Genomic DNA, 26682 nt, shown 5'->3' with positions numbered 1-26682 from the left:
CAGCGACCCCAAAAACCCCCGAGTCACAAGTTTCGAGTGAATTGGGTAATTTTTTCAAAAAACAGTCCGCCATTTTGGATCCGCCATTTTGTATTTTTGAAAACTGAGTTCAGATTTGTAATCAGCGACCCCAAAAACCCCCTGGTCCTAAATTTCGAGTAAATTGAGTCATATTTTTAAAACTATTCCTCCATTTTGGATCTGCCATTTTGTATTTTTGAAAATTTTGAAAAGTGTCAGCATTTTTTGATTCTGTAAACCCCTAGCACTGTTGATGATCAATTTAATGCCAATTCGAACATTTTTTGCTTCTTAAATAATGTTTTAATTATAGATTTTCTACATTTCAGCCATATAATGTGTCATAATTCGGCCGCCATTTTGGATTTTTAAAAAGGCCATATTTTAAATGTTAAAGTACTTCGAGATGAACATTTTAAGACCTTAAACGTTTCAATTGGTCCCATACAATTATTTATATGTATATATATATATATATATATATATATATATATATATATAAAGACTTTTTATATATAAAGATTTTTTAATGAAATTTAAATTTTTAACTGTTATTTATAATTTTAAAAGTTTTATTAATTGCTTTCCATTCAATTTTCTATTTAGGCATTTGATCAAGATATCTTTAATCGTATGACTGTTGAATGGGCAGCAAAAAAATATTTGCCAATTAATTTTTTTGACGACGAAGTCACTCAAGAATATTTTAATTACATAAATAAAGACGTTAACGTACCCAGAAGAAATTTCTTACATTCATTGATTGAAAAAACATTTTCAGAAATGCAAGAAAATGTAATTCAAAAATCAAAGAGTTTTGCAAGCTTGCTTGGCAAACTTGGTGCAAGTTTGTTGCAAGTAACAAAATGTCCTCTTGTGGCAAGCTTACATGGCAAACTTATTGCAAGCTTGGTGCAAGCTTGCGGAATATTAACAAAAAAATTTTTTGGTGGGAGGAAATTTACATTTGTTATATATACATTGAGCACCAGTTCCTGGGAAGTCAAAAAAGTTTTCTGTGCAGCCGTAAGTGCTTGTGATTGCAAGTGCGCATAGTGCTCATTTTCGTAACTTGCACCAAGCTTGCCATAAGTTTGACATGTAAGCTTGCCACAAGAGGACATTTTGCTACTTGCAGACAACTTGCACCAAGTTTGCCAAGCAAGCTTGCGAACCTTTCACGGCAAGCTTGCTGCAAGTTTGCTGCAAACTTCTGTGCTGATTGGGTATCGATTAAGTCAAAGTGATACAAAAGTTTAATTATAATAGACAATTTTCGTAAAATATTATAGTATAACGTAAACGGTTAATTCGCATTATTTTAAAAAATTCGAAAAATGCAATTATAATGTAAATTTTTATTTAGGTCATTATGTTGATGATGAGTGGACTTTACAGTCTTTAACTTTGGAGTTCGCTCCAGCCAACGGTGGACATGCAGGGGTCGACATGGCTAAGTTATTCCACGATTTCTTAAAAAAATTTGATCTTGGGAGAAAAATAGGAGGAATTACTCTAGATAATGCGGTGAGTAATACGTCATTTATAAGAGAACTTGGACAATTATTACAACAAAGTGAGATTCATTTTGATACTGAAGACCAACATTTTAGATGTATGGCCCATATCGAAAATTTAGGGGTCCAGAGTTTTCTTTCGGAATTAAATCTTCAAACAGAAGAAGAGCAAGAAACTGAAAATACATTTAGTGATGATGACGAAGAATAAGAAATCCTTTCGGAAAATTCGAAGAAGCCAGAAAATCTATTACCCATCGGTAAACTGAAAAAATTATTTATTAAAATTAAATACTCCGAGCAATTGCGAAACAAACTAGAATGCTGCTGTGTCTCCACTGATACATCATATCTAGCTCCAGGTATTGACAGCAAAACAAGGTGGTATTCGACATTTGAAATGGTTGAAAAAGGGAAAAAATTGAGAAAAGCTTTGGAATTACTTTGTCTTTCAAACAAAGAGTTACTAGATTATTATTTATCTGAAGAAGAATGGGAACTCTTAGAAGCAGCACAAAATTTGTCTATTTTTAAATGCGTACAATAATTTATCTTACTTGCAATCTTTAAATTAATAAATTATTTATTCCATGTATAATTAAAGAGTTAAAAACGATTTATTAAATTATACATGCGCTTAATAAAAATGATTTCATAATTTCTAATAAAGTAATTAATTAAATTATTCAATCTATTTATTAAATTAAATCATTATCTATTTATTTATTTAGTTTTTTTATATATAAATTGTTTGTCCTAATGACATAAGAATTTAAAACATTATTTACAGTCTTTTTTAATTGTTGCAATTAAGAATACTTTAGAATTAAAAGTTTTAATTATTTAATAATAAATATAATAACGTAAATTGGATATCTACTTTTTATCAATTTATTAAGAAACTAGTATTATTTAATAAATAATACTTAGCAAAAATTGACATTAAATTAAACCAAATTATATATTAAATAAAAATTAACGATTTATTCCTTAATAATTCATTATTTATTTCAATTTATTTAATTTATAGTTTGTAACAATGTGTAATTTTTAAAATTTACATGATTAGAATTATACCTAACTAATTTTAATTTATAAAAAAGCTACCACTAATTCGATAAATTTATTTGATTTATACTTTTTAACAATGTGGAATTATCAAAATTAACATGGTTAGAATAATAATTAACTTTAATTTGTTAAAAGAATTATAATTTTTCGACAACAGTTATTAATATATTAATAGTAATTTATTAATCTTTTAACCAAAAAAGTTAAAATCATTTTTCTATTAACCTCCGTTCAATTTTTACATGTTTGAATTTGCAAAACGAGATACTCGTGAAGCTCTCTCGGATAGTCGAGAAGATCGTTTTATTAAAACAAAACAAACTATATTCTCGGTTGTCAAAATTAAAAAGTCCGATTTTCTCGCTCGTTTCTCGGATCGTCTTGCTCATATGCATCACTACATTCGTAATTGAATTTCTGTCAATAGTGTAACGCCTTGAAAATGGTAAGTAAATATTTTGAATTTTATATCGGTATGAAATTTAATGTATTTTTGGATTCTCTTTCGAATGAGACCAACCCCGTCAATTTAATATATAAGTGTTTTTATGGGTGTTTAATATGATTTTTCTCATTAACCTGACGTGGTAAGAACTTTAAAACAATCTTTAATTAAAGCTTAAATCGTGTACTATATGACCTGTACACGCAACCCTCCCCCCTAATTTTTTTCCAATAAAATGGGGTTATACCCCCCCCCAAAATTGTTTTAAAGTTTTTTGGGCGAAATTAATAGATGTTTATTTGTTTTATGTTTATAACGTTTAAGGGCATAAATTTTGCATTTTGCCTATATAATTCTTAACCCCTTCGCAGTCCAAGTAAAAATCACTTACATATAGGCATAATAAGGTTTTAAACAGAGCTTCCAAAAAATTTGGTTTCATCGTATTTAAGATTTTTGGGTTCATCTGTCATCAAATTCGAATTCAGCGACCCCGAAAACCCCCGAGAAACAAAGTTCAACTGAATCGCATCAGTCTTGAAATTATCCGCCCATTATATGGGTAAAAATTTTTGCGATGCAATTAACTAAAGTGATCGGCCTGTAGTTATCAGGGTCCTGAACCGAACCCTTTTTGTAGAGCAAGATTGTTGACAACTTTCCCCAACCTTCTGGTATCGACTCCGCGGTCAATATTTTGTTGAACATATGGTTCATATATAAGATCCAGTTTTGAGGGAGATTCTGAGAAAAAGGATAACCAATTCCGTCGACCCCGGGGGCACTTCCATCTTTACAGTTTTTTAAACAATATAAAATCTCGTCGTACGTTATGCTATCATCTAAAATAGAATGGGATATTCTTAAAATTCTTGAATTTGTATAAGGGTGAACCGTAATCGAAGGGTTACTAGCTTTAAGATAATTCAACCATGTTGGTAGTCCAATAACCGAAGTCTGAGGGCTTCTCGGTCTAAATTTATTTATAATACTCCAAAATTGTTTGGATTGATTACAAATTGCTAAATTATCTATTAATTTTTTAGGGTAGGTATCTTTTTTTGAATTTAAGAGTTTTCTTAGAGCACGTTTCTCATTAATAAGAATAATTTTGAATGAATTGGAAAAACTGTTTTTGTTTGCATTTTTAAGGGCATGAGCAACACTTTTTTTAGCAACTTTACATTCAGAATCGAACCACGGTTTCTGCCTGATACCACCAGACCGAGAGGAATTCCTCAACATATTTAAATCGGATGCGACATCTGAGATACAAGAAATAAGCGTAGCATTCATAGAGTCAATATCAATTTCCAGATCCGCCACCTCCCCTCTGCATAACATATTAAACGAAAATTTTTCTGAAGAATTTATATCAAAAACAAATTTACTAGAATTTTTATTTATATTATGTTTATTATTCTTAGAAGAAATATTTAGATTAAGTAGAATAGGAAGGTGGTCAGATAGAGTAGGCATATCTAGGACCTGCAAATCATCGCACACAAAAAGCCCATGTAGGGTACACCACACCAAATCAATCACACTAAAACCCTGCTTTCCAACAAATGTGAAGTCAGGCGGAGAATCACTCCTAGAACGCCCGTTTAACGAAATAACAGGATTCCATTGAGCTTACAAATCGTTTGCCTCTGGCATTAGAAATTAAATCTCTGGAAGTTCTCTCCGTGCTGAAAAAATCTTGATCGTATAGATTCATCGGATCAAGTTGGTTGAGGTTAAAATCACCACCCATAATAACGGGAAGGTCTGGGAAGTCTTCCATAAATGAGTTCACAATTAAAATTAAATTGTCCAAAAAATTAATAAAATCGATATCGTGTGGAATATAAACCACGCCAAGAATAAAGGAAAATTGATTAACTGTAACATTAACAAATATATAAAATGGGTTTTTAATCAACTCGGAGACCTTATAAATTGCTGGGTTGAAAGCGATTAAGAGACCTCCTTTGCCATTCCATAGTCGCTGGTTCTCACTCCCGGAGAGGTAATGGCGTCAAAATGGGGGAAACGGCAGTATTTCCATTTATCTTTAACCAACCAGGTTTCGCAAATACACAAAATATCCCACTCTGAACATACCTCGTCTATATATGGGATGTTCGCTATGCCGTGAACATTCCAGAAAATAATTCTCGATCGAGGATTGGAGACTAATGTCGCATGGGAATCAGCAGTAGTAGAGGGGATGAGAGGAACATCTAGCTATTTCCCGGGCTCCAAATCCAAGTCAGTTGAGGTGGGGGGCGGGTGTCGATAATTAGTACCGGAGGGGAGTGATTGCTCGAGAAATTTCATGAGAGGTTTTTGCCTTTTATTGTCTACAGTAATTTCCTCCGAAGGTGGATCATTATATTTCCTTGTCAGAATGTCCTCAGCCATTTTAAGAAAAACAATGTTGCCATCCATCAACATATTATTTCCTTTTACACGGAAAAAATAGTTCGTGAAACTTTCGTAAACTAGTTGTTCACTTTTGGACGGGCCTAAAGTTTGAAAATCTTTCATTAACTTTTTCCAAGTTTTAACAAACGTTCATCACTCTCTTCATGACAATCAATGTCTGCGCACGCGCACAAAAAAAATTTTGTAGAATCTTGAAAAAAGTTAATGAAAGATTTCCAAACTTTGGGCCCGTCCAAAAGTGAAAAACTAGTTTACGAAAGTTTCGCGAACTAATTTTTTCCGTGTAGCACAGCGTTGAATCCAACCTCTCTCAATAGATGAATAAGGTTTAACATTTCACGTCGTTTTTCTCCTTCCTCCTTAAAACGGTCATTAGTAATAGAGATATTCTTTAATTTCCTCACGAAAAACTTTGTGAGAAGTTGTGAGATCTTGAAGGGAAGTCATCAAATCTGACCATCTCTTTTCATCAGACAGAGACATTTCTTCCAAACAAAAGACAGTTCGATACAAACAATAAACCGAACAGACGATGAAACTAACGGACAAATTAAATATTCACAGCGGTTCAAACACATTTAGAATACACAATTTAAATGACTTTATCCGTTTTATAAAACAGAGTGGCACTATGAACACAAAACAAATTGTATGTAATCAAAGGTGCAACACTCCGATAGATTAAAAACACAGCAAAGTTACAAGACAAAACCAGTCATTTGCAAAAACCAATTGGGACCGACTGTTATAAGACAATAGAAGGATAAATAAATAAAAACACTTAAACAGTATGTAAAAATAATTAAGATCCACCTAAGAAACTTAATAACACACTCGTAAATTATGTAATCAGGAAAATTTTGTACTGAATAACAGAATAAGAAAAATACAATAAACAGCGAGACAGACTGCTCGCGAAAACGACCGTACTGGATGAAAGCACGTACGAGACTTTACTATGATCGCATATTTCATTTTTCAACTAATTCATACATAGAATAAAATTAATGATTAAACGCAAACCTGAGAAATAAATAAATCTAACGCATGGGGGGAATCGAACCTACGACCTACGGATTATGAGTTTAACGCTTTACCAACTACGCTACGCACGCTACGTAAAAACGAATGTCAACTTCTTGATGCCATTTAAACTTGCAAAATACCTAACTCAGAAAAGTGCTTAACATCATTTAGTTAAAGTTAAGATATTAAATTATATGTTCCAATTAAATGCAATTTATAAAATATAATAAATTATATGCTTAATGATTATTATTATGAATCATCCTAGGTGAATTTTCAAAAAAAAGTATAAATATATTTTTATTAAAAACGCGTTTTTCGTTGTTTTTAATCATTGTAAACATTAATTTTTTGTTGATGAAAAAATATTTGACTTTCGGACTTAGAAAATTAAACAATATATATTATTAATAAATGAATAGTTACAAATAACTCATTATTCTCAGCACACTTAAATATTTAATTGATCAAAATATTTTATTTTCTTTAATATATTAGTGTATTAACATTAAATAACGCATTATTTATATTAAATAATTTAGTTAATTAGAATCAATAAAATAAACTTATTGTATCAAATACTTTTTATTTGTATCAAAAAAATGAAATCAATAATTATTAAAATTTCTTGAATGGGAGTATTTTTATATGAATTAGGGAAAGGTGCATGGGGGAATTGGAGCCCCATAAGGACAATGATTAAAAAAAACCATATTATTGTCATAATATAATATTGTTTTGGTCAATTTTTAATCCTTTTGTTATTTATCTTTAATTATAATTAAATTAGAAGACATCTTGTTATATAACAAATAGTGGACTAACCTTGTAAGGTTACTGTAGCCTTATTATGTAAGGATACGGTATGGCAGACATTTTTAGTTTACCTTAAACTTACTGTAAGCTTTTGTTATTTACCTACGTTCTATCATTAATGAAGTTAGTATATCAATAATAAGTGACATTTAGTAACAAATTCTGTAAAATATTTGAGTCGGCCATCTCTCCCATGTATTTTTATTTATCATGTGATATAAAACAAACTAAAAACATAATGATTTTAGAATTTCATTATAAATAATTTAGAGCAAATTTTTTAAAATAATTTTTGAATAAAATTATTTATAAAAATTAGTATTAATATTATATTAAATTAATATTATAAATATTTTTTCATTTTTTTTAATTATTTAATTATATTATTTTTTTAAAATTTTGTGTATTAAAAAAAGTATTACATCTTTCACACAATATTTGAAATCACATTTGAACATTCCCGCTCTGCGTCGAATGATGCGCGCACGACAGTAATTCAGACAAGTGGCGTATAGAGTGTGTGGTAGTCATTTCCACAAATCACAACTTCGACATTAGCTTAACATAGAATCTGTTCAATAAAAACATCATACGTATGGCAAGCTGGTCGGACAACACTATTGTCCCCAGATTAAAGGGTCTGGTGGAAAAGAACTGTAGTCTAAGAAATCCACAAAAAAAACATCAAGAGATTTGCTCCTGTACAGTACATGGACCCTTTAGGAACGGCTCTGGGAGGAAAGTCGAGACCGCAACGCCCAGCATACTTCGATAGAGACTGGTCTGAGCTGAGCTTTCAGCTCAGTGACATTTGTAATACAGACGTAGGGTTTGATGTTAGAGTAGAACAAGAAGCTGAAACCAAATTTGTTGACTATATAAGTAACGGATGGCTCGTACTCTAAGACGAGGAATAAAGCAAGCGCTAGTTTCTTCGTTCTATGTAGGAATTTCCGTCAGGGAACGAGATTGCTTGGCTGCTCTACGTCGCAGGTCACTGAGATCACAGCAATATATCACGCTGTAAAATATGTCAAAGTCATTTAGAGACTTATTTAGAGTCAAGAATAAATATTTCAATTATGTCACCGTGAAAACGGAAAAACCGTGCTTTGCGGGTTACGACCTGGAAGGGAGGGAGATTAACCTGGTCACCAGACTAAGGACGGGTCACGTTTATGTGGGGGAGCATTTTGGCAAGATTGCAAATGTGGATTCCCATAATAAGCTCAATTATGTATGTATATTAGCTTTTATATACATATTTATATACATATATGTGTACTTTTATATATATATATATATATATATATATATATATATATATTTTTTTTTTTTATACACTGCGACCTGAGTTTAGCGGCGCAGGTTTGGTGGGTCGTTCGCTAAACTCAGTAATGAGATTTCCCGAAATCGACGTCAGCAATCAGGGCCGTACGAACTACTTGAAATACGAAATCCTTAAACTCTTTTCTTCAAAATTCTTCATCTTATAATACATAATATTTTTATTGCAATAATTATTATAATTATATTTTAATTTTTAGATTTTATTATAATTATAAACAGTAATAAGTAATACTTAAAATTACCTTTAATAAAAATTCAAATAATTGTACTGACATCAGACAAGAAAGGGGAAAAACTCACCATTTGCCTTATAAATTTTAAATTTATTTGAAATTAAATAATATAAATTTCATCAAATATAACATTGAGAGCAAATATTAAAATTAAGATTTTCATAAAGTAAATTTATAAATTTGCTGGGAGTAAAAACAAAACTTATTTTCAACTAGAAGGAACCGCCTTGCCTTACTTCTACGCTCCTGCTCGAGTCGGAGCATCTTACGCTTACCGCTTAATTACCATTCTATTGTTGCCGATTCCGAGATTTCGCTGAACTCGGGTCGAAGTGTATAGGTATATATATGGGGCGCATTATTATCTCATATAAATCATTAGTTAGAATTTTAATTTGAAAGAATTTTATTAGATATATTTATTTTTTAGACGAATTTCTATTTTTCGAATTAGCCTTTAACCGAATTTTTTTCTAAATGAATTTTTATTGTACAGAATTCTTAAAACGACGAATTTTTATTTGTCCGAAATTACAAATGGCCGAACAAACAATTAACAGAAGGATTTCGGCGCATGTTTTAAAACTGACCAATCAGAAATTGTCAAGAAAATCGTGATTGGTCAGTTTTAAAAAATGCGCCGAAATCTTTCTGTTGATTATGTTTGTTCGCCCTTTTGCAATTTCGGACAAATAAAAATTCGGCGTTATAATAATTCTATACAATAAAAATTTGTTTAAAGAGAAATTTTGTGACTTTTACATTGTACCCCGTTTTTTGATATGTAACTGAAGTTTCTAAACAAAATAATACTTTCCATAGTATTTCTGCATATATCTACTACAAGAATATATGCAGTTTTTAGAAAATCGATTTTTCTGAAAAAAGATGTGGTACTAACCCCTTAACTAGATTTTAGCACATGTTCTATAACACTGTGACCATCCTGATAGGAAACATTTATAGAACGGGTTTCTTAAAAAATATCATCTTAAGAATTTATACCACCTGCTAAGCGCATTCTACTGTGAAGATTGTGGCAACTATATTTTAAATTACCATAGTTGCCGGAAATATTCTGATTGACCGACACATGACAATTTCTTTAAGTCGGTGAGTTTCTCGCCTATTAAACCTAACGAAATACCGCACCGCCCAACAGCACCGTTATGACCTGGAATCTCCCCGAATCATCTCCATGGTAAGTTTATGGTCGCCTTTCAATATAACTTTCTTTTAAGATTAATAAATTTCTTATTAAACAAAACACGAGGGATCATTAATAAAATAAATTCACTGGCCGTTTTTTTAAATTTTTATCTGGCCATATCATTATTTAAAGTTATGATTTTAATCATTAGAGAAGGCGTCATTTTAATTAAAAACTCTGCTTTGGATTATGAAAGTGTTTTATATTTTAAGTGTCTGGAGGATAAAGGTGGAAAATTCTTAAGTTTAATTGAATAAACAAAAAAAAAAAGATTTTCTTAAGAAATAAAATTAGATCCCAGGTAAATAATGCTACAGAAAAATATAATAATTCTTATATTTCTAATAATAATAGTAATAATAATAATAACTTTTAAAAATTTTATATGTTATAATTTTGTAAAATGCAAATGTTGATAAATAAAATTCAGTTACGTAAGAATTCTGATTAGTAAAAGTACGGGTTTATATATTTGATTGAACAAAAAATTCGTTAAATAGATTCGGTTAAATACAAATTAAATGAAGATTAAAAATCTACTATACAAATTTCGATACCCATAAATAGCTCATCCGGCCACAATAATGCATGAATATTTTGTAGCGATATTGCTATCATTAACTAGCAATGTTTAGTTAATACTGTTGCAACATTGATTATGTCCGTCTTGAGAGAAGATTACCTATGCAATGGTTAGGCAATATTAAATGTCAATATTCCCTTATAATTTTATGGAAAAAGTGAGATAATATCAACTATTGAATATAAATGAATTTTACAAATCAATATATAAAAATGGATAGTAAATATATAATACACTTTAACTATAAAGTTAAATATAAATTGTAAATTTAAAATTTATGATACACTCCCAGCAAACACTGTTACAGGTCAGTTATAGAACTGTTACAAATTTTTTGAGAACATGTTCTGTAACTGGTTAAGAACCTGTGGGTCACTGGTTACGCAAAATGTCGTACTCAGCGGATATGTAAGACTCTGTAACAGATCTAGAATATGGTTACAAATGTAATTTTAACAGTTCTAGAACTGTTTTGTAACAACTATAAAATGATACATAACCATTATCTTGATGTAATATAGAAAAAGGAAACTCTAAAATTAACATAGTTAAAACAGTGTCAAATTTCAACTGTTCTATAGCAATATCGCTCCACAGGCTAATACGCTAACCATTACGCAACCCTAAAATTGATTTGATAACTTGCGACTGAGGAGGATTTAAAAACTGTATTGATTATATAAAGATAAAACAACAAAACTATGTGATATATAAAAATTTTAGAGTTTTTTAAATTTAACTACATAATTAAGTAAAATGAACTATTTATTTATTAATTCCATAGAAAATAGTTAAGGTACTTATGAACTCTTCAAAATTCTTAATCTAAGGTACAAATATATTCCAGAACTGAACTTCATAAAAATTTTAGAACAGTTACATATCATTGTTCCGATATAGTTCTAGATATGCGATGGAACATTAGTTACAGCAAATTTGTGCATATGGTGTTATAGAAATGTTATGTAACACTATTGCAGAATTGTTCCGATTTGTAGGTACAAATGTCATCCAGAACTAATCTGCAACAAATTTTAGAACAGCTACATAACATTTTTCGGACACAGTTCTAGAACTACGTTGGAACGTCAGTTACGGATCATTTGTGATGATTGTGTTACAGAAATGTTACATTACATTGTTACAGAACTGTAAAGTTCGCACAATATAGAACAGATCTGTAACTCCCTTGTAACAATGTTATAGAATTCTGTTACAATGAGGTTATATAACAGATTCATATCCAGCTTGTAACAAATGTTCTATACAACTGAGTCCTCACTGTTATATAAAATTTATAATTTATATTTATTAGTCGAATAATACCTTATTATTGCCATGCAATATTGACTCATTGTTGTGGCCAGATATGCTATTTTGGTAAAAGTGAATTTCTAGTCTTTTTTAAAACAAAGGTTCTACAGTGTAAAAAGTTGATTCAATATTAATTTTACTTAATGAATTTCGACTAAATAAAAATTTGATAAATATTGCAAAAATGTTATTTCTAACTTCCAAAGTAACGAAATAAAAAAGTGCTGAGAATTGTATATACTCACTTTATGTGGGTATGCAAGATGCCATGTCACATTTAACATACTTCCGGACAACAGAGTGGTCTTGGTGTCACCTGCAAACAAAAACCATACAATTTAAAAGTCCTTATATCATTAAACTGTGAGACGCATGTTTTTATTTGCAATTATATATTCGTACTTAGGAAAAAGGTTTATTTTACTTAAGGGGGGAAACTCGTGTAAAAAAATTTTTTTTTTTAATTTTTTTTACATTAAAAATTAGTTTACTATCTGTAGAATATGATCCTACATTACTTATCTATAATTAGATGTACAAATGTCTACAGTAAACATAAGTTTAGCACTTCAGATGCTACCAAATGCAGTAAACTATGAGCACGAGATCTAATTTAATTAATTGCACTGAAAAAAAAGTTCTGGTTAAAGTTACTAGATGCGTCTGGTTTAAAATTTTTTAGTTATTTTAACAAGAAAATATAGTTAAAAATACTAAACAGTTCTAGTTAAATAAGTATGGTTAAATTATTCTGGTTAAAAACGCGCGTTCGCGGACACTGCATAGCGTCTGATGTTCTTTTTCGAATAGTTTATCGTGCGGATCGCAAGAATGGATGAAAAAGTTAACCAAGCTCTGGAAAATTGGGGTTTGGGAGAATTAAAAGATCTGTTTAAAGGTAGGTTAATTAATTTTATAATATAAGTGAAAAAATTGTTGACGAACGGCAAACCCGTTCATGTGGAAAATAGTTTGAAGGTTATGTTGAAAACGTGCTCGACACGTTTTATCAGAATTTTAGTTCTGAATAATCATATTTAAATAAACATTATTAAGAGAATTTCAGTGTAAAGGTGTTATTATTTGATTGCATTTATATGTACATAATACAAATTTTTTTAATACATATTTTATAATATTTTATAATATAATAATAATAAATTTAATTAATTCTCAGATTAACTAGAATTTCTGGTAAGATCAACCAGAAATTTTTTTTCCAGAAATTTTTAACTAGAAAAATTCTAGTAGAATTAACTTGAAATTCTGGTTAAATTAACCAGAATTTTAACCAGAATTTTTCAACCAAATTTTCTAGTACTTTTAACCAGAAAAAGTAGTAAGGGTATATATAACTTTTTATTCTGGTTAGATTAACCAGAATTCTAGTTATTTTAACCAGACTTTTTTTTCAGTGTGTCATTAGCAAGCACCATAAGCAAGTGATAGTAAATCTTTGTTTTAGTGCAATAGTTATTTTCAAATACAAAACGTCTTCAAGGCAATTGTTAAAACACTACTTTAATGTATCGAAAACTTTATACGCGTTTTTTCGCGCGCCGTGCAATGTAACTCTGCCAATTTTTAACCCATTTTAATCAAACTTACCACAAATCTTCTTTATCGTACTGGCTATTGCATGACGAGCTACCTTACTTTTAAAAAAATATTTTTAACAATTGTTTTTGAACATTGTTTATAAAAAAAATTGATTTTTTTAAAAATGGTCCCAAATTTTCAAAAAAAAATTTTTTAGTTTTGTCTTCGTCATCAAAGCGTACTTGCGTATCTTAACGGTAAAAATTTTGATTTTTAATCAAAGATTTTTAATCAAATCAAAGATTCAACTTAAAACGCCTGTAACGCCGCCATTTTGTAATATTTTTTAATAAAAAAATTTTTTTATAAAGCTTATATTATGAACTTTAAGGTATGCTTTACTTTAATTCAATAAACTTTACCAGTTTTTTTTTAAATTCCTAAAAGAACGTGCATTTACACGAGTATCCCCCCTTAACCGAATAGTTTAATTGATCTATTTCGAGTTGAAACATTTAAAATGACAGGTTTAATATGACAAATAAAGTTTTTGAAAATTGATATATTTTTCTAAAAATGTTTACCCACGAGTTTTTGGAGTCACTGAAACCTAATTTAATAGGGACGCATATTATCTTCTAAAAATCATTAGTTAGAATTTTCATTTTATGGAATGTCATTTGTCAAAATTATTTTTAAGCCGAATTTTTATTTGTCCGAATTAGTATTTTACAGAATTTTCGTCAAAAAGATTTCCTATATTACAGAATTCGAATTTTTATTTGCTCAAATTTTCATTAATCATATAGGCATTTTAAAGAATTTTTGCCATTTTAAATTTCGAACAAATGAAAGTTCCGCTCAAAAATAATAATTATAACAAATTTTGACATTATATTTAGACTCAGCTGCTCCAATATCTCCTAGTAAGTAATATGTTTCAAGAAAATTTGATTTTGAAAAATTTTGGTGAACACATTGGATTTGGAGTGGGATTACGAATAGCAACAGCGCTACGAAGATTTCGCTACGTAGCGAATTAAAGCTACATTCACTTAAAAAAAAAATTTTAGTTCCTGAGTGATTAAAAAAAAAGGAATCAGTTTCACAGATTTAGGTTAGCACAATTGTTTCGCTGGTAAAATTCAAAGATAGAAATTATATTATGAGTACTTTTTGAAGCTTAAAGTGTGAAGTTAAAAATTACGGATTTAGATTAAATTTATTCAAATAATCAAAATGTTTAATCAAATAATTTTTTGTAAATTATTTTATTGCAAAGTAACAGTTGGCAAACATAAAGTTAGAAAATTGTTTTCAACTTCGTGTAGTATTAGTTTGCTACGTAGATAAAATCTTTTATGAAATTGACATGAATTCTATGACAAAGGTCTTATCTAGTGGGGTTATGTTTATATTCTCTTTGGAATTACGATCTTGCAGTATAAGTTTTGAAGAAACTGTCAACGCTATTTTATTTCAGACATCATTTAGAACAAATTTCACTAAAAATATGTAAGTTTTTAACCCTAAATAGCGAAAAGCGCTACATAGCGACTAGAGCTATTTGTAATCCCACTACTGTCATTTTGAAATAGATTTCATAGGAAAAAACATAGTGATATTTAACCATTTTTTTCAATAATTTATTTTAAATAACAAAACATTTAATTCAAATTTACATACATTCAAAGAATATTTAAAAAATATTAATTTTAGGCTTCTTTTAAAAGACACGTGATCGACACGGAAACGAATCCACATGGGAAATATGTTCAGGCCTAGACACATGAACGATGAATCATGGCTAACATGTTCGTGCCAGGACACGACACAATACAAACTGAATTTTTTTGTGTCATTTCCATTTCGTTTACCTGAATTTAATACACTTTTATTCTTATTTTTCACATTTTTGTTATAACGTCGAAAAGTCTACTGTGACCAATGTAATTAATATAATGAGGAAGCTCTAAAACGAAACAATTCAAACGAAAGTCATTCTGTATATATTTATATTGCACCTCATGACCAAGTTTCGAGGTTTTTCACACTCTCAACAGTGAAAGTTGCTTTGAATCTGGGTCCCCACTTTTGCTTCAAGTTTTTCTCCCATATAACCAAAACCAAAGTATTCAACTCAAGTTAGTACAGAGGCCACAGACTGTAGGATTATGTATATTTAAAATTTCTGCTGCTGTCAACATACTCAATAACTTGCTTTGAGTCTCAAATATTAATTCTTTAGAATTAAATAAATATAATAAAGTGATCTTGAATACTTAATTTAATGACCTCAAATTTAGTTAGAAAAATTTTTAAATAAAAATAACGAAAGGAAAATTTTAGCATATTGACCAATTTACCCACACAGCACCCAAAATTCCCTGAAACTTTGTCAAAACCTCACACAGCGAGGTTAGGAAACTTTAGTGGCAAGGTTGATACAAGTTTGTGTCGATGTTTAAATGTCCACATGAAATGAATATTTACACGAAACTTTGAAGAAAAATATTACACTATAAATATTCACGTGCAATGTTCAGTCAATGTTGTGTAAATATTCATCTATACTCAATATATTAGTAAACGAAATTTTTATAACTAGGCGAAAATGTAATGTCAATATTGACACAACATTGACTGAACATTGCACGTGAATATTTATAGTCTAATATTTCCTCAAAGTTTCGTGTAAATATTCATTTCATGTGGACATTTAAACATCGACACAAACTTGTATGAACCTTGTCACTGAAGTTTCCTAACCTCGACGTGTGAGGTTCTGTCAAGTTCCAGGGAATTTTGGGTGCTGTGTGGGTAGAGATATTTTGAAAATAATGCTAACATGTGACTGCCAAAACATCTTCAAAATAACTATCCAAATATTATAAACGAAGATATATACGAAAATGGTTTCAGAAATGTACATTTAAAGTCGTAGTAACATTACTCTAGTTTGTAAATTTAAGTTGACATAAGCAGGGTCAATTTTGCAACCGTGAGTAAAATCATACTGAGTGTCAAGGACAGGAAAAGGATCCTGTATAGTGGGTTTATAAATAACGCTAATCGCTATTTAGGGTTAAAAACTTACATATTTTTAGTGAAATTTGTTCTAAATAATGTCTAAAATAAAATAGCGTTGGCAGTTTCTTCAAAACTTGAACTGCAAGATCGTAATTTCAAAGAGAATATAAACATAACCCCACTAGATAAGACCTTTGTCATAGAATTCCTGTCAATTTTTCAATAGATTTTATCTACGTAGCAAACTAATACGACACGAAGTTGGAAACAATTCTCTAACTTCATGTTTGCCAACTGTTACTTGAGTAATTTGATAAAAAATTGAACATTGTATCTTAAAAATTGACCGAGATATAGCTACCGCAAAAAACCCATGTCTCAAAATTGACCAATATGAGATTTTACATGCAATGGTAATAAATGAGATTGTATGTAAAATCTCAAAAGGGAATGCAATGGTAATAATTGTAAACTTTCAAAAGGGTCAACTTTGAGATACTGTATCTCCGAAACTATTAGAGCTATTACATTGTTCTTTTTTGTAAATTGTAGAAACATTTTTATGTTGGTCATGTTTTTAAAAAAATCATTAGTTTCAAAGCTGTATTGGAAAAACTGAAAAATACCGTCAATTTGCAAAAAACTGATTTTTTCACCTATTTCTTAAAAAAATTTTAGGTTTCGGTAGAAGTTGGAAGTACCAAATTTAGTTACTATATTTTTAACCCAAAATGAAGGGTTTAAGCAAAAAAATTGAGGTATTGAGTTAAACATCTGAAAATTCTAACTTGACAGGACTATGTTTTAAATATATGTGTAAATTTTAAAGTTTGACGGCCCGTTTAGAAATTTCCCTACTAGGGCCCTGGTAGTGAATAATAATCTGGCCCTGATCAGGGTCACGAGAAAATGTGGATTTCCTAATCAGGGCCACATAAGGCTCGGCGATGCATTACCATACGATCAGGCTGCGATCCGAGCCATGACAAAATTTCTACATGGGTGAACAAACTGTAAGTTTTCTTTCTATTTGAGAATTCTTAAAATTATTTATATATGATATTATATAATTTTATTATTATAATTTTATTATTATATAATATACAACATTTATACTTTTTTAATAATAGTTTAAAATGTGATATATGTGCAAATTGAAATATTACAAATAATTCAAAAAGTATTTATTTGTAGTATATCGTTTATTTACAAATTGTTTTGTATACTTGTTTACTGAAGAAATTCTAAATAAATTTTGCCATTTTCGAGTTTGTGGTTAAGCTGTTAGCAGTTAATATTTATTCTGAAAAAAGATTTGTACTTTGATTTATAATGGCTGTTAAAATTGGCAGGAAAAAGACAAAAATACATCATTGTGGACAAGAAATATATCAAAAATTTCTAGAAACAAGGTAAATAATAAATAATAATAATAAACAATTAAATAAATATTTTCATTTCTATCCATCCGCACTCTTTAATACACTTAAATAGTTGAAATAGATAAATAATAATAATAAAGTAATAATAAAAATAAATCTTTAATAAATTATTTCATTTATCATTTTTAATATAAAATATCTTTTAAAAAATTATAATTTTCATTCAAGAAAATATTTTTAAAAATTGGTTTCAATAAATATAATATAGATTTTAGAAAACATATATAGAAAATTCTAATACATTGTATCTAATACATTACAAGTGTCTTTAAAGACTCCACGTTTGCGATCGTTGACGGCGCGCGCAACTTGTTAAAAACTATTGTATTTCTGTAAATAAAAAAGGAATCTTTGTGCAACTTTACAGAAAACTTCTTTACATTATAATGAAAAAATGTCTCACTGGAAGTTGTTAAAATTTGAAACTTCCCGGATACTTTTTGCAGCCAAAGATAGGAAACATATTTTCCGACAAGGTTAATATTAACAATTAAAAATTGTTAAACAATTAATTAATTTTAACATTCTCATAATATTGTCGCCTTCTATAGACCCAAATGCATTTGTATACCAAATATCAAGAGAATTCTCTAATTTTTGTCGAAGATACCACAATTTATATTTAAAAATTCAATGAATTTTGGGAATTAAAATTTATAACATTTTTGCCATTATTATCTAAAATATTCATTATGCAAAAAAATCTCAAAGGAAAAAAAGATGCGCATTTTTATTCACTATAAGGTGGCATTTTTCAAAATTTTAAATTTCGAATTTTCATTTTTCACACCTTTTGGTACCTCTGACTGGCTTTCAAGTGACTCGCCGAGCGTACGACCCCTTATTGTATCCAAGCACTCAATTGCATAATTTTTTCTTGAAATCTTTTCAGTGTTATAAATACAAAAAAAAAGAAAAATTTTTTACTGATATACATTTAGAAGCAGAATTTTATCAGCTTTCCAACTATCTAAGGTAGAAGTATCTATCTTTTTTCTAACTTAAAATATCTTGCTTTAAAGTCAGCACCGAATTTGCACTCCTCGCACGTTAGTCGTGCCGACAATTTTCGACGGTAGTGTATCTTTAAAAATAAAAACAAAAATTATAGAAATAAAGTGATGAAAATATTCATAAATATCATAATTGTACAAATTTATTTATCTCCTATTCTTATTTTTTATATTATTTTTTATTAAAAATCGCTAAAAACTGATCACATAAATTTAAACAAACATTACATTTATATACATTATTTTAAACCTATTATCTATTTTTTCATTTGATTTGCAAAATTAAAATCAATAAAATCTAGAGGATTGTTAGACAAGAGCGGGCATTCGGTCTAGATAATGTGGAAGTGTAAACTCTGGCACATTGCAAGCTCGCTTGAGCTCCGAAAAATTAGCAGGTAAAATCGCTGGGTTCCAGCAGACACGCGGTCTGGCCTATACAACGTCCCTTGCGTGTGGGACACGTTTGTTATCTGGGAAACATTTACACTGCATACATATTGTCAGCTGTGTGGAACGATCACAGGAAGTTTCCCGCACATGCGCAAAAATATATATCCCATACGAGAAACATCAGGGATGAAAATGGGATATCCCATGCTGTGAGGGGATTAAAAAAATACAAAGTTTATGCTATTTATGGAATAGAAACTTGCCACTTTTCACCTAACACAAAGGCAAATTGTTTGGAATTGAATTTTTTCAGTTTCTATTTCCGTTTGAGGATTAAAAAGTCTTGTAATTCAATCATGATTTAACAAAACTTTGTGAAATGTATTCCACTAATGGAATACGTTTGCATTTTAGAATAAAAAAGAATTAATTTTTCCAATATTCAATCATATTTTAGGGGATTTAAAAAAAGAGGAAAAGGGTCGTTCACAAACTACGTCGCGCTATTTTATTCCATTTTTGAATTCCACCTAACCCTCGTCAAACATTATTACATACTTTAGCGCCATTTTTTCAACAGGTCGTCACAAATTACTTGACCTCCCTTCCCTCTTGAAGTGTGACGTAATCCCGAATATTCCAGATTAAATGGAATAGAAAAATTTTAAACTTTATAAAATATCTGATAATTTTAATTCCATTCTATATTCCAGCTTTCTTGCCAGGCAACTGCGACTTTTCTGCTCTATTACGATTCGACTTGAAAATTTTTTTTTTGGTTTTAGTCTATTGTGTACGAGCCAAACTATTTTTATCTAAATAATTTTGTTAAAAAATTAACCAGTCGATATTTCAAACCACACGGAAAAAATTAATTCAGTAGATTTTACAGAACTATCACGGAGTAGCGGATACAGCTCTTTACGAAACTGAGTGTTGTAAAATGTCACTAAATATTCAGGATAAACTTCAGAAATATTCAGTATAAACAATATTTTTTCTTGCATCATTTGGGTCCTAAAAACATACAGAATGGTCAGGAAAACAAAATTTTAATTTTTGACCATTTTAGAATTATTATTTTTTGAAAAAATTAAAATTTTTAATAATCCGTACGAGAGATTCTGAAGAAACATTAAAAAAGTGTGGAAAAAATTTGACAATGAAAAATAATTTGAATTGTGAAAGTAGATACATATGAGGCATTTTACGTGTAATATCCTGAGTTATAAAATTCATTTTTCGAAAAAAAGTGAATCTTGGGGAAATTGTAGTCCTACCTGATAGTAAAATATTCTCAAAAAATTTTTTGACTTTTTTGAAATTAGAGGGCGGGGGGTCAATTTTATCATTTTTCCCTGACACCGATTACTATTTGAATTTTTTCTGTGTATTATTATTATTTATTTATTAAAATAAATCCTATAGTCTCAAAGACCAAATACAGGATTATCATTGTACAAAATTTGTAAATTATGTAATGGCGATTGTAATTTGGCATGTACACATAAAAAAGGTGAGTCACGAGAATGATACTGAGGGACACAAAAAGGTATTTCCGACAGCAAATACGGACTACAAACGAAACCTCTAATAACTTTAAAAAGAAACAGTATTGCATCAATATTTCTTCTATTTTTGAGAGAAAGTTCAGAAAGTTAAATCTAAGTGAAGGTGCGAAATGTACTCCCAAATCTTTTATCATATAAACTTTTTCAAATTGTATTCCATCAACCTCATAAATATACTCTATATCGCTCTTCCTTCTCGTGAAGGTCATGACCTTACATTTACTTGGATTAATATCCAAGGAATTGTTTTTGCACCAATTGTTAAAATTATTAATATCGCTTTCGAGGTTTACGCAATCCTCGATGCAGTTTATTGCTTTAAATAATTTGGTATCATCGGCATACAATAAAAAGTCATTACAAAAAATAGATTCCAATTCATTTATATATATATATATATATATATATATATATATATATATATATATATATATATATATATATATATATATATATATATATATTACGAAAAATAAAGGTCCAAGATTTGAACCTTGAGGAACCCCAGAAGTAGGAACAAAAGAATATGAAGAAAAACCATTATAAGAAACAGTCATACGTCTATTATTATTCAAATAAGAAAATAATAATTTTAATAATTTATCTGGGATTCCCATTTCTTTCAACTTTAATATAATGAGTTCATGACTAACGCAGTCAAAAGCCTTTGACAAATCAGTAAAAATTACATCAACCTGCTGATTATATAACAAGTAATTCTCTATTTTATTAAGAAAAGTAAACAAATTAATTGAAGTTGAACGTCGAGGCACAAAGCCATGCTGATTCATAGAAAGTGATGGTAATGCATAAACCAAAGAATGTCTCGAATAATCATTTCAAAGACTTTTGAAAAATTACTCAAAATTGAAATGGGTTGATAATTAGTAACAAATGTCTTATCTCCCTTTTTAAATACTGGGACAACCCTGGAAGTTTCCACGCATCTGGAAAAACGCCAGTTTTAAGCGATAAATTAATAATTATCGTTAGAGGTTCAATAAATGCAAGGTAGCACCTTTTTATAAAAAAAGAAGGGATTTTATCCGTACCAGAGGTAAATTTATTTTTTATCAATTTCAATTTTCTTTCACTTATATCAGCATCTACTTGATAAACATCACCCATATAATTAAAATATTCAGTGTTGGAGAATGCCAGATGCGTAGAAGAAGGTTTATATACACTTAAAAAAAAATCAGCAAAAGCATTTACAATATCAATTGGATTATTAAATGCAATAAAAATGCAATAAAAAAATTTTGGCACGTATGTTTTTTGAAGGTTTTTTCATGCTCTTTCCAATGGTGAAATTCATTTTTTGAAATTTTTGAATTTTGACCTTGATTTTCTATAATTAAACATAAATTTGCTATTTTCACTAAAATCGGTGCGTTTTTTTAAAATAAATAATTGCAAACGAAAGCTAAGGTTTTTTCCGGTCTGTATATAAATTTTCAGAATGCCGATTTTTTTTGTTTTCAAGATATTAAATGTCAAAGATTTTATGTTGGCGCGCGCGGCGAGGCTGTCGACTTATACCGCGTCACGGTAGCTGTTTACACTGGCGCGCGCGGACAAAAAATTTTTGATATTTAATATCACGAAAAAAAAATCGGCATTCTGAAAATTTATATACAGATCGGAAGAAACCTCAGCTTTTGTTTGCATCGCAACCATCCTGTATGTTTTTACGACCCAAATGATGCAAAAAAAAGAAATAACTTCCTGCGATCATTAAAAGTTAAACGACTCAAAATAAAGGTGGTGCCTTCCCTTAATAAATCATGTTACACCCAGAGAAAAGATTTCTTTGATTTAAAGAAACCAGTTTCTTTGACTTGTTTTCTTTCATTCAAAATAAAATTTTCTATAATTTTAAGCAATTTTTTGAACCTCTAAACATACAGAAGTATTAATATTCGGATGGTTTTAAATATAGTAGTAAGAGTACAATAACAATTGAAATTATCTGTAATAGTTAAAACTTAGCTGCAGGAATTAGTTTTTGTTGCCTTGCTGAGGATTTTATTGCATAATTCCACGAATGATAATAAGTATACTAACCTCGAGGCATGCCGCATGGTCCAGGTGTTCTAGCGTTATCCAGAAAGTCGAGGTCATATTTTCTAGCTGGTGGAAACGTAAGAGCGACATGAGCACGTGCTCCCATCCATTGAGTTGCCACTCCCAGCAAAAGTAACGGCAGCGCGCGTATCAGTAACCTCATGTTCATATTATCATCGGCAAATTTTTGCCTTTTCTTTATTTCGATACACGCTACTTCCACTTATTCGCTACATCAAACAACTCTCTTTGACTAACCTGCTCACACTTTTCACCCTTCGACAAGTCCAATTCATGAGGAATGTTTCTTTCTTACACGATGATGAATCAACTAACAAATGTTAGTACCTGCAAAAAAAATTAGTTTTCAACTTTAATTCAAATAATTTTTTAACTTTTTAAAGCACATCAGAAAATTAATAAAACGTATTCGAAATAAATTTATAAAATATTTGAGTTTACTTTCTAGCATTGTACTGATCCAGTTATATTCGACAGTATTTTGTTTTTCTCTACTGAAGTACTTTGATAAAAAATATAATACAGCTTTTCTACCTAAAACATGTAACAGTTTAAGAGATAATATATTTTTTTAATAACCCAATGGGAAAAATACCATTGGCGTATTAATGGCCCAGGAATGGGAGCCAGGGATGCCAATATAATTTCAATAATGGACCATTATTGGTAAATGCATGGGCTGTTCACGCCGATGTCAATGATTGGTAACCATCATTGGCAAATTATTGGCAACCAATAATTAGCCAATGTTAAAAATTTTAATAATAATTTAAAAAATCAATTATTAAAAATTTTATTTTTATTATTTTTTAATGGTTATTATTATTATTATTAATTAAATTAAAATAAAAAAATAGTCATCACAGTATTAGTGAAACCATTTTTTCAAAAAAAAAAGTTTGTCTCACATCCCAATAAATAGAAGAGACATCGGGCAGAAAAAAATTTCGACGAGAAAAAAATTTTCGATCACTGCTTATATACCAATCTGATGGCACCTCAACTGCGAGAAACAGTGATGTTCGCCCTCCCTGTGGCATTGAGCGAACTAAAGTTTAAAGCTAAGCCGTCAGCGCAGCGCGGGAACATTTGAAAAATTTGATTTTATTAGATATTTTATTTTATTTTAAATATGACAAATAATTAATTTAATAAATAATTAATTTAATAAATAATTAATTTAATAATTACAAGTATGTACGCTGGCGGCATCGAGTGTTATGACTTTATTTTTGTAGAACTTGGACTTTTGCTCGCTATTGGCAGTTGAATTTTTGTACAAAACTAATTATATAGAAATGGTTACATATTTTATGAATTTAATAAATATTTTTTATAATAAATATAAACATTAACTGTAGCTTGTTATTCACTTAATAAAAAGCATTTTCTCTAAATTGGCGTTACACAAAGTATTGTGTGCACCACGTACGAAAGAACATTTTCCGACTTCGTGCAAATTGCTGACCTCGCTTCGCTCGGAGCAGCAAATTTTGCACTTGTCGGAAAATAGCTTCTTTCGGTACTTGGTGCACAATATACTATTTTAAGAGAGAAAATTTAAAAATAATTAAATTTCTCATCGTGTTATTATTTTTGTGCTACAAATAATTTTTTTGTTAAATTTTCGTATTAAAAAAATTAAGTAAATAATAATTACATTATTTAGTTAATTAATTTATTTACAGAGAATAAGGCACAAATTTTTTTATATTTCAATCATGACAACAGGCGTGATTTAACTTGTAATAATAAGTCATTTTTAAATAGATTAAAAATATGTAACAATTTTATGATTTATAAATCGGTCGACTTATACCACACCGCGGTAGCTGTTAACAATGGCGCGCGCGGACATAAAATCTTTGATATTTAATATCTTCAAAACAAAAAATATCTGCATTCTGAAAATTTATATACAGATCGGAAAAAACCTTAGCTTTCGTTTGCAATTATTTATTTAAAAAAAACGCACCGATTTTAGTGAAAATAGCAAATTTATGTTTAATTATAGAAAATCAAGGTCAAAATTCAAAAATTTCAAAAAATGAAATTCACCATTGGAAAGAGCACGAAAAAACCTTCAAAAAACACACCTGTCAAATTTTTTTTAATTGCATTAATAGACAGAAAAAATTTAAATAGTAGGCGGTGTCAGGGAAAACTTGGAAAATTGACCCCCTCTATCTCCCTCAAAATTTCAAAAAAATTTTTGGGGATATTTTACTATCAGGTAGGACAACAATTTCCCCAAGTTTCACTTTTTTCGAGAAATCAATTTTTTAACTCAGGACATTACACGTAAAATGCCTCATATATAACGCCTAGCTGCTGAAATTTTCCCATTGCGTCCAATCTAGGGGCCACATTTCTTATCAAAAACAAAATTTTTTCTTCGATCGTACTGTTACGTTTATATTTAATTTTGAAGGTAAGCGAAGTCAAAAGGTATTTTATGCTTCGAAAGTGGTTAGCAAATATTTCACACGAATGCAATATTCGTTCTTTATTTTTTTTTTGTAGGAATGTTTCTTGCCTCAGCCCTATGGGGACTGTTATGAAATTGTTCTTACTTATTTGACAGAAAAGAGTATTAAAGGTTAAGAGAAAATAAAATATAAAGATATGCAAGAGAATATTAGTTTATTATAATAAGAACTCAAATGTAAAATCAAATTAAATTATATTATTATTATATTATTAATCATTAAATTATTAATGGTCTATATATAATTCTCAATCACTTATATCACTGATTAATTTACGCGTACCAGTAAAGCCTAGTAGGCATTTCTCGTTATTCTCTGTTCCCTTTCATAGAACGAATTATGGAAATCACTCTTTGATGAGTAGATTGGGTAAAGAAGGAAATGACTTTTATAATGACATTGACTTTTTTGATTGTAATTCGATGAGATTTCACATACTTTTGCGTCGACTTGTTTTTAGACATATGTAATTAACTGTTTCAATATTTAGCCGCTTATGTATTACATTTGATAAGATTTAGTATTTTGCTTTGTGCAAATAATTTAGTATTAAGAGTACTTTGTACGAAAGGGCATTGTCCCGTTTACTACTTAAATAAATAAATAAATAAATAAGTATAATAAAGTATTGCAACCAAGTATTACCCACAACTTACTTATGTGCTTTCCTCGAAGGAATGTATACGTAGTATGGTTGAATAAATTATGTGTTTAGATATTTTAACAATGTTTACAATTAGTTGGAAGTCAATACGGGTAAGAGATTTTGGTAATCTTTTTATCGAAAGTAAAAATACTCGAATGCCGATCTTTGACCAGATTTTACATCAAAATCCGAAATAAATTATACCGAGTACAATGGTTCGTATGGACCATGCCATATAATTGTCAATTTTGACAATTAGGCCAGAATCCACTTTCGGAATAAATAAACGAATCTATTACTGATGGGACAAATATTAAAGTACAGAAAACCGAAATACAGACAACTGTCTGAAGTAAACTGTCGCAGAAAAATGTATCGGTTCTGGAGGAGAATTTCTAGGCTTTTATACCCTTTGGTATAAGGGTGACGGGGCAAAGGTGACGTTGTGACGATTT

At 29.6% G+C, this 26682-nt stretch overlaps 1 protein-coding gene across 4 annotated transcripts in view; it reads right to left on the bottom strand.

Annotated features, from left to right (window-relative positions):
- LOC127291229 (uncharacterized) overlaps positions 1-26682 on the bottom strand; it is a 247834-nt gene that overhangs the window by 194947 nt on the left and 26205 nt on the right. For all 4 annotated transcript variants that reach the window (XM_051320210.1, XM_051320211.1, XM_051320212.1 and 1 more), the window contains exons 2-3: positions 23072-23419; positions 12262-12332 (exon numbers count right to left, since the gene is read on the bottom strand). In XM_051320210.1, the coding sequence (XP_051176167.1) occupies positions 12262-12332; positions 23072-23240 (240 nt within the window). In that variant the 5' untranslated portion in view covers positions 23241-23419. The remainder of the gene's footprint in view (positions 1-12261; positions 12333-23071; positions 23420-26682) is intronic.

Source organism: Leptopilina boulardi, unplaced genomic scaffold, assembly GCF_019393585.1.
Source record: "Leptopilina boulardi isolate dan_hultmark-lab unplaced genomic scaffold, ZJU_Lbou_2.1 LbouV2_13, whole genome shotgun sequence".
NCBI lineage: Eukaryota > Metazoa > Arthropoda > Insecta > Hymenoptera > Figitidae > Leptopilina > Leptopilina boulardi.
The sequence above is the reverse complement of the archived record's forward strand: the minus strand, read 5'-3'. Positions and strand labels throughout refer to the sequence as shown.